The sequence below is a fragment of the Teleopsis dalmanni genome, chromosome 1, assembly GCF_002237135.1.
Source record: "Teleopsis dalmanni isolate 2A chromosome 1, ASM223713v2, whole genome shotgun sequence".
Taxonomy (NCBI): Eukaryota; Metazoa; Arthropoda; class Insecta; order Diptera; family Diopsidae; genus Teleopsis; species Teleopsis dalmanni.
This window is the reverse complement of record NC_051846.1, coordinates 3,554,714-3,564,706: the sequence shown is the minus strand read 5'-3', so window position 1 is coordinate 3,564,706 and position 9,993 is coordinate 3,554,714. Positions and strand designations below refer to the sequence as shown.

Genomic DNA, 9,993 nt, shown 5'->3' with positions numbered 1-9,993 from the left:
AAATACATACAATATTATAAAAAGTATAAAATTTCAAAATTTACAAGTTAAAGATTTCAATATTGGTAAAATGTTAAAGTTGTTTAAATTGCACACATACATTTAGAAAGCTTTCATCTTTTTCGTCCTTTTTTCTCCTTTTATGGTAATTTTATGTTTTATGTTTTTTGTTTTAATTTTTTGTTTTTTATTGTAAATTTACAGAATTGAAATAAAGCCACAAGTTTGTTGCCCGCATTCAATATTAAAAAGGAAGGTTTTAACTTTATAATTGCGTCTTTGATTTTGCAAAATTTAAGAAATTATTAAATATAAAATTTAATAGAATTTCATATATAATTTGTTACTTCAAAGTTGATTTTATTTTGAATTAAATTTCATTGAATTTGCTGAGCTACGTAGTCGCAAAGAATCACTACATTTTCCTTTCTCATTTTGTACAATTTCAGTTTTGTTGTTTCAGGTACAAACTTTAAATTAATTTTTCATTTTTTATATGAGTTCTGTTTGGGGTTCTACAGAATTAAAATTGCTTTTAATTAAATTTTTAATCTGCACCTTAATTTGGCACTCTTGGAATCTTTTTTTATATATACCATTATTGTATATAATATTAACTAATTGTATATAAATAGAAGATGTATAAAAATAATTTACAATATTTTAAAATAAATCTTTTCACGCCTAAGTATTTACACATAACTTAGCAAGCAAATTTACAAAATATTTTATATATAGATATACAAATATATAAATGTATATACGTATTATAAATAATTAATTACAAGCAACTAGTTGTAAAGGAATTCTTTTTTTCGTATCTAATTAATAGCATTCATTTTTATGTGCTTGTATTTCTCACCATAAAATTATAAATTATATTTAAAATAATACACGACTTGGCTGCTATTTTTAGTATTTTGCTGTTGCAGCAATTTCACTGCTACTAACTTTTTTAGCATAACAACTCTAAAACTAAATAAATATTTATTAAATATCCATAATTTGGTAACTCTAAACAAATATAGTTTGTAATTGTAATTGGTAACGCGAGACTCAATTGGCTCAGTCAACATGCTAACATGATTAGTGTAACTGCTACTTCTACTGCTACTGCTACTGCTACTTTTACATTTGTTTCCGCAGAAGGATTTAGTGTGTGTAGTGTCCGTTTCCGTTTCCTCTTTATGTTTGACATTCATGTTTGTTTGCTCGTTGACAACGTAACGCTGTAGCCATCAATCATTGGCCATACAATAGCCGGAGTAGGTCTGTATGTTGTCTTCCAAAAAGCTTTCGCCCGGAATAACACCGGATTGTGTATGATGACTGGGGCAATGATGTGCTTTGGGGCATTGACACAAAGCATTGATGTTGACTTCATCCAAAAACTCTTGTCGTTTGCGTACAGTGAACAGTTTACAAGGCTGTTTGCGTTGGCAACGAATACGCTGTAAAAAAATTGAAATATTAAATATAAACAATTTTAACTAAGAAAAGTGCATTTTCCATTATTTCTACTAAAATTGTTTGCCTACCGTCAATGGTGAACACGCAAAGAGATAAGTGTAACCGTTCGAACCATCAGCAGCCGGTTCTCGTTTCGTCAAATACGTTACAGAATTCTTCGGGCATCTGCAGTGCACAATCTGCTCGGTTACATTCAGCTCTGTTGATGTCGTCAATGTCCAAGTGTAGTCACGGAAGTGTCTATGCAAATAATTTCATAAAGTTAATAAAAAATAATATTAAAAATAAAATTTTAAAATACTCACTTGCATACTGGCAATTTATGTACTGGTTCACAAAGTTTGTAGTGACGTGTTTTATCAGCTATGGTGTGTCCATCTTCGATGCCTAAGCCACTTGGACAACCACCTATAAAACTTGTGGCTGCTTCCTTTGCTCTATGTGTCATGTGACCTGAATGCCGCATGTGTGCTGTGTTCGTTGTTATGCCACGCATGCTGTATGTACTGTGACGTGGTGTATGTGGAAACTCATTGTCGGTAATCTCGTCTAAGTCTTCTATTGATGGCACTGCATCATTGTCTGCATGCTCATAGTAATCACTTGGCTGCAATTGTAAATCATCTTTGTACATGGCTCCCAATTTTTGTATGAACTTCTTCAGATGTAGACTTTCGAATTTTTTATCCGCAAACTCACTAACCAGCAAACGTTTGTGGTGTAAGATTTTCTCACGTTCATAATAGTTTCGAAACTTATCTCCATAAGAGTTGCTGTGCGGTGATGCAGCATTCTCTTTGCTGCTTTGGTGATGTGAATGGTGATGATGTATTATTATATTTGGCATATGATTGACTTCTGGACAACGACATTGACGTTCAATCCAGGGAGTTTCGTAAAGATCAATTTTCGAACAAACTGCATTTGGAGCACAAATGGGTAAATCTGCTTCCGATTCCTGTAAAAAAGAAATGTTTAATTAGTTATTTAAATATTAAAGCATAGTTTCAGGAGAAATTAATTATGCAGGTGGAAAAATTGTGGGAAGTAAATTTATTAATTTTAATATATCATTTTAATTTTTTTTAATATAATTTTTAATTCATAATTAAAATATTAATTTTATGTGATTTTTATATTTTTAAATAAAAAGTGTTTATGTATTATGTGCTTATTTTGTTAATTTATATGTGTTTATAAATATATATGTGTTTAAATATATATTCTAAGTACTTTCGGAGATTTAAATTAATAATAATATATTAAAAATAATAATATATTATAAAAATATATTTATATTACCCTACATTTTCTAAGTTTTATTAATTTTTTTATTATTATTAATCTTTTTGTATTATATATTGTTTCAATATATTCGATTTTATCTTAATTACCTTAAGCAGTTAGATTTTATTTTAATAATTTTATTTTTTAGGGTATATGGTTTTTTTCATTTTTAATTATTAATATTAACACTTTTTATTGTGAAATATGTGCTCATACATATAATTTATTTTATTATCTTGCTTATTTTTTAATATTGTGTTCTGTATATATATTTTCTGTTTATTGTTTAAAAACTAATGCCATATATGTATATATTATACTTGTTAAACATACTAATCTTTCTATTTTTAAAATATTCCACTACATTGAAAAAATATTGACTTTTTATTTACTGACTTCCAGTGACTGAATTCCATAGTAGAATCCAGTACTCTACACCTAAAAAAAGATACTATAAATATGGTTAAGATGATATACTTGGATGCAGTAGAAATATTTGATTAAAGAAGAGGTGTGTAAAGGATCAAAAGTAACAAATAGAAGTTATAGATCAAAAATTGTTGTAATAGAGATATTTCTAATTATTACATGACATTCAATTTGTTCTTTTTAGATAATTAGTATGTTAATTCATATCTATGTCAATGATAATGTAATTATTAGTTCTTGATTCTGTGGTTTCTTTATTAAACTAATTTATTTATCAAATAATTAAATAAAATAAAAATACTTTGTATAATCTTAAACAACATTTTGTTTGTTAATAAAACTATTGTTTTAGAAACAAATGATATGTCATTATTGTCAATCTTAATTGCTTATAATTTTGGATATACTTCTGAGTAAATGAACTTTTAAGAATTTACATATTTTTACAAATATTTACTAAACTATTTTAAAGTGATTTTATAAAAAAAAAATTATGAAGTTTCATTTAAAATGAAATTGAAAAAATTATGATAATAAAAAAAATCCATAAAATGTTTGTTTATGACACCTTTAAAAATGTAATATAATTTAATTTGAATGGAATTTCTTTCATTCTCCCATATACTCGCACACTCAACGCTCGAACTTCCTCAACAATAATATCAAGAGTGACAGCAAAAATGTTGGTCGCACCATCAACGGCAACAGCATCAGCATCAGCAACAGTAAAGGCAACAACAACCATAGCACACTTAAGTGCCATTCATGGAATTAAAGCAAACAACGCAGATACAAACTAAAACTGCTACCGGAATTACTACCAACGTGTAATGACCATTATTAACATATTCCCTACAAGAATTCCCGAAAAAGACTGTGCCCAAGCACCTAGCGTCAAGCGTCAAGCACCAATAACAAAACAAAGAAAAATCAGAAAGAGCACCAAATCCCATCCCAATGTAGCATGTCTTGCGCGTAGTGTCCAATTTATTGTGGTGCACTTCGATGAACAACAACAACTGCACATAGTTCAGCTACGAATCCACTATCCACTATATTTTTATATTTCCAGATACTTGAGTTTATTGCTGGTCCATGCAGCAGCCACTCTTGACGCTGTTGCTGTTGATTATGGCGTTGTTGATATTGTTTTGTTCCCTTCGGTGATTATTACTAGTTTTTTTTTTAATCTTTTTTACAGATTTTTTTTTTTGTTTTTTTTTTCATTCCCCTCAAAGAGATCTTTAATATATAATGTGTGCTGTGTCTGTCTGTCTCTGTGTCTGCCTGTTTTTAAGGGTTATTATTAAACATTTTTAACCTCGTTTTTTCATTGATACATTCTTTCACTTTTCCTTTATCTGTGTCTTGACCACGTTCAAAGTATTTACATTTTAGTTTGTTTTTTTTATTTATTATTTTTTATTTTATTTTCAATAAAAAACAATTTAAAATGCTTGCCTGCCTCAAGCTTGACATTCCATAGTTGAATAAAAATGAGAGAAAATTGTTATTGTTTTTTTTTTATTATTCTTATTTTATTTATAGTCTCCATAACCTTTTTTTCTAGAAATATCATTATCTCGTTCTCCCTTTTTTCTAAGTTGAAGCAACATTGTATAATCTAGTGGAGTTCCAACTTCTTAGCTTGAGTGTTTAGAATTCCTGCTCAAGGTGTTGTTAAAATTTATTGAAAGATTATGTTTACATAATAAGATATCCTGCAGCAAATTGGGCTAGTGTAGCATAAAAAAAAAAAAAGAAAAAAGGGAAATATATAGCGTAGTATAGAATAGAAGAATTATGATATCAAGAACATAGCAAAACTGCCTTCAACAAGGGTTTCTGCTTAATATAAAATATAAATTGCTAACATTTTGAATAAATAAAAGCATATACTATAAAAATGTTATGCAATATATGTCTTCACTATTTAAAATTGTATTCACCTTCTAAGATCATTCCTTATCATACCTTAATGCTCAAAATAGGCGTCTTTTGTAAGCACACTGCAAAAAAGCAATATCTTATATTAAATATAACATATAAAACAGAAATCTTCCGTTTTTAGTCTCATAAGCGAATTGTTTTGAAATAAGCAATAAGCAAATAAACCTAGCGTTATGAAAACAATGGACTGATCTATTATTAATATAAAATTATAATGTTTAAAAGCACTTGCTAGTTTGTGTATATTAAATCGATCATATATCAAAATAAGATATGGCAAGCCAATGCAATATTTATTTAAGCTATTTAAAGTGACCATTGTTGGTACTTTTATTAATGATCTTGTTGTATTGTAATTATCTATGTTAATGACATTTTATTAATGTAAATTTTATTAGTGATTGTTGTTAAAGACAACAATTAAAGTTCTCTTCAATTTAAATAAACATAAGATGCTTTTACCACATGAATTCTTGAATTCATTCTTCATGTAGTGTTTAATAATAATAATTATTAAATATATGACTTTATATATTTATGTTTTCAACCAAGCTATGGTAACAGTAAAAATGCAACCTATGAAAAGCAGAACAAATGATATCACTATTAGCTTCTATATTCTTATTCATGTTTTTCTTGTATTACAAACCAGTATAATAGACAAATTCCCAACTTTTAAATAAAATGAAAATTATATTAAGTGTTCGAAAAATATTCTTACATCGAAAAGAAGACCTTATGTGGAACAAGTATTGAGAATGAAGAAAAGAAACATACATTTAGTTACATATGACAATATTATGAGTAATCATAAAACATATATATAGAAAGTAATTAGCAATGAATAATACCGAATATTTGGTAGAAAAAATTTCAACACAATCTACTTAAAAAAATCTACTATAAAAAATAATAGGTGATGCAAATAAAGATGATTAGCAAGACTTGAAGAAAAAAACCTGCCAGAAGTGACATGAAAAATTTGAACGTAAAGAGAATTGAGATCATTATGATCGACGATCAAAAATAATATAGTCGTAACATAAATATTCTACATTTGAATAAACAGTATACAATATAATATAAAATAATAAACACAATGAAATAAAAGAGGGTTCCATTTATCTATGCACCGCCAATTAAATTGTTATGAATTTTACAGCTTTAAGATCAGCATACATTGTTATAGTGTTGTTGTTGTTATTGTTTTGGTTTGTTTGTTTCTATGTGTGTGTGGTTGTTGTTGTAATCCTTTACGCACATACGTTCATTACGCTCTACTAACAACTTAAGCAGGTCTCCTAAGTGCTTATATGTGTGTGTAGTAGGGTCCTTAGAACTAAAGTAATTTTACATTTGAAAGCACTTGGGAGCAGATATGACGCTGCATAAAAATGTGTAAGAAGGAAGAAGGAATGGATGCTGAAGAGTCTAGTGAATATATTGTGATGTCTATTGACCCAATCAATTTAAAGTGGCTGCAACTCCTTTAGCTTTGAAGTTCATAACATAACATAACAGAGATACTTTTCATTTCAGATATTAAATGTAAAAAATATGTTGTGTTATTGTTATTGTTGAAAATGGAGTGGAGTAGCTTCTTATATCCTTCTCAGCTTTTGGGATTTTGGTAGTATAAACAATACTTAAAATCTATGACTGTGAAGGATGTCCACAAGTGCTTGAAGGAATTTATTAGAAGAGTTTTTTCTTCTTCTATTTTTAAGTTAAAATATTACACTGATGAATGATATTTTAGTGAAGTTGAAGTGGTAATGAAATTATTTTTAAGTGTTAAGTACTCCATTAAAAGTAGTTCATTTAAAGAGAGTTGTGGAATACTCGTAGATATTATTTTTGTTTTTATGTATTTTTGTTTATTGTTTATGTTATTTATGCTGTTTAGGCAAATAATTAATAAAATATATTAAATACATATAAATATATATTTTCGGTAAAATTTTATTACACTGAGTAGAAGAAAGAAGTTTGATAAAAAATTAAGTTAATTAAATATATAAAGAATGAAAAGTAATGTAAAGTAACATATAGATTGGGAATTAAATATATAATTAATATAATATAATTAATATAATATAATAATATAATTAATTAATTAAATATATAAAGAATGAAAAGTAATATAAAATAAAGTAATATATAAATTGGGAATTAAATATATAATTAATATAATATAATTAATATAATATAATAATATAATTAATTAATTAAATATATAAAGAATGAAAAGTAATATAAAATAAAGTAATATATAAATTGGGAATTAAATATATAATTAATATAATATAATTAATATAATATAATAATATAATTAATTAATTAAATATATAAAGAATGAAAAGTAATATAAAATAAAGTAATATATAAATTGGGAATTAAATATATAATTAATATAATATAATTAATATAATATAATAATATAATTAATTAATTAAATATATAAAGAATGAAAAGTAATATAAAGTAAAGTAGTATATAAATTGAGAATGTATTAAGGAACACGAAAAATCCATTAGTTTTCCGAACCAAAATTTTGAAAGAATTAATCATAACTTTATAAAACAATTAGCGGACCTCAAAACAGTGGTAACGCAATAAGCAATATTAATTATAATCTAAGTAGGTTTTATTCCTTGTAATATATATATATTTATATATACAGGTTAAGTTAGGCTGATTTGGCTAATTAGCAGTTAAGCCTTTAGCAATATTTAATAGAACTATACATCTATGTAAATTTGTAGTAAGTACAAGTATAACGTAGGATGTTAATACATTTAGCGAATCCTAAACATTTTTGCAGTTCCATTTTTTTCTTTCGGCTTCACATATAAGAATGACATTTTCTCTTTCTCTCTCATTTTAAATTCAATTTAGTTTAGATTATGTATACCTAATACATTATCTATCTGATATTAAATATATTAGTTGAATTTGTTTCTTTCTCAGCTTCCCAAATAGGAATGGCATTCCCATTTTATATTGAGTTCAACATAATAGATAAAATGGATGATGAGTGATTTCTATATTTGGTTTAAAGGATATTTAAAATTCAAACTTCTTTCTTTTATTATTTTTCGAAATTATAAATAAATTTTTATTGATTTTTAATTTTTAAACAAATTTTTTTTTATTTGCAACTGCATTTATTGCACTGCCTTTCCATTATTTGTTAAAAACATTAGCAACATGCTGCGTCGAGCGGGTGTTGCCTTTAATAAAATTTTATAATTTTTTTGTTGAAGTTATTTCTTATTTGTTCTTGCCTTATTGCCTGCCGGATAGATCCTTGCATATCTTTGCTTATCCTTTTAGCATATTAATGCGGACTTAATGCTGTGCCGTTGCTGCATTGGCATTACACCTGCGCATGTGCAAGGCTTTGTTTTCGATTTGCTACGATGAAACTCCGTATTGAACAAAATAACAAGAAAATTCTGAGGATGGCATTTAAAATTATCAGACAAGAAAATTAAAAAAAAAGAACAAAAAAGAAACCAACAACAAATATCAACAAAACTAAACCGGAAGTCCGGAAGTGATTTAGTGTACAGTAAGGAAACGTTGAAATATGCGTCAGGCCGACCCGACCCTTCAGAAGGGATTACCATATTATATAGTTATTCATAAAAACGAATTTCTGTTGTTGTTTTTGTTGTTTTCTAACTTGGATAAGTTGATTATTTAAATGATTTTTACTTTTTCATTGAAATGCTTTATTTTTTTTTTTTTATTGTTTTTTAATATATAATGGAAGTCGTTTTTTTTTTCTTCTGTCCAAAGAAATGAGTGCGGAAGTAGTTTTTATCTCTATACGCATACACTTCCGGATTTTGTAAATGATTTCTTCCTTTCGATCGAATGTTAGCATTACTCAGTATATAGTTTACTTCCGATTTGTGTACATTTTTGTTCCTGATTTGTTCTTGGGTTCGCATTTAACGTGTATATCTTTTTTTTACCTTTTAATTGTGGTCTTTTAGTTGCTTAACATTTACTTCCGGATTTATATTAGCAACCAAATGCTAAATACAACAACAAATATAAACAGCTGCTGAGATAATTTATTGCTGTTATTATAGTTTTTTTTAAGGAATATTACCTAATTTGCACTTGTAAGCATGCAGTGCTGTTCAGATACTTCAATGTACATATATACCAGAGTAAAGTATATGTTTGAATAAATGCTTCCTTATATGGTTTTAAAATCTTTAAAGGAAGTGCATTCTTAGTTAATTTTTTTTTGTTATTTTTATTTTTTTTTAGTTTTGGTTCTACTTTATATCGTTTTCATATAAATTTATTATTAGAAACCTGTTCCTTTCGTACAATATATTTTATTTTTGAGTTTCTGTTAAATACAATATTTTGTTTTGTGTTTGCCTTAACAATTTTGACCTAAATTCGAAATCAAAACAATTATGGAAACAATAGATACAAGTCCACACCTGCTCGCTCGGTATGTATGTATACATGAACCTTCGTATGTACAATAAATCGTATTTCATATTTACTATAACAGCATGTGGAGTACGAGTGTTTTTGTTTTGATTTCTTATTCATTTGAAAATTTATATTGAAATTGCATTAACATACACTCAACTATAGATACATGCTTAACCCTTTCATTCGTGAGTTTGTTGACAATTTTTGATTTCTTTATAAAATCTTTTATAATTTAAAGTTTTTTTCTAAATTTTTTTTTTAACTGAAGAACCCCTTCAGAATGCATTACCAGTAAGTCTTTGCTGCTTGCATATTAAAATACCATTGTCAGGCTTATTATGCGTGAAAGCAGGATATGTAAGGATATTATCACATACTTGAGTAGTTTTT

At 26.8% G+C, this 9,993-nt stretch overlaps 1 protein-coding gene across 1 annotated transcript; it reads right to left on the bottom strand.

Annotated features, from left to right (window-relative positions):
* Nucleotides 1-786: 786 nt before the first annotated feature.
* LOC119668870 (protein giant-lens-like) lies at nt 787-2,428 on the bottom strand (the record flags this gene model as incomplete). Its single annotated transcript, XM_038078543.1, is given in 3 exon segments — nt 787-1,451; nt 1,539-1,710; nt 1,776-2,428. Coding segments are annotated over 3 exon segments (1,038 nt in total), but the record flags the coding sequence as incomplete, so codon positions are not given.
* Between the last annotated feature and the right edge of the window lie 7,565 nt (nt 2,429-9,993).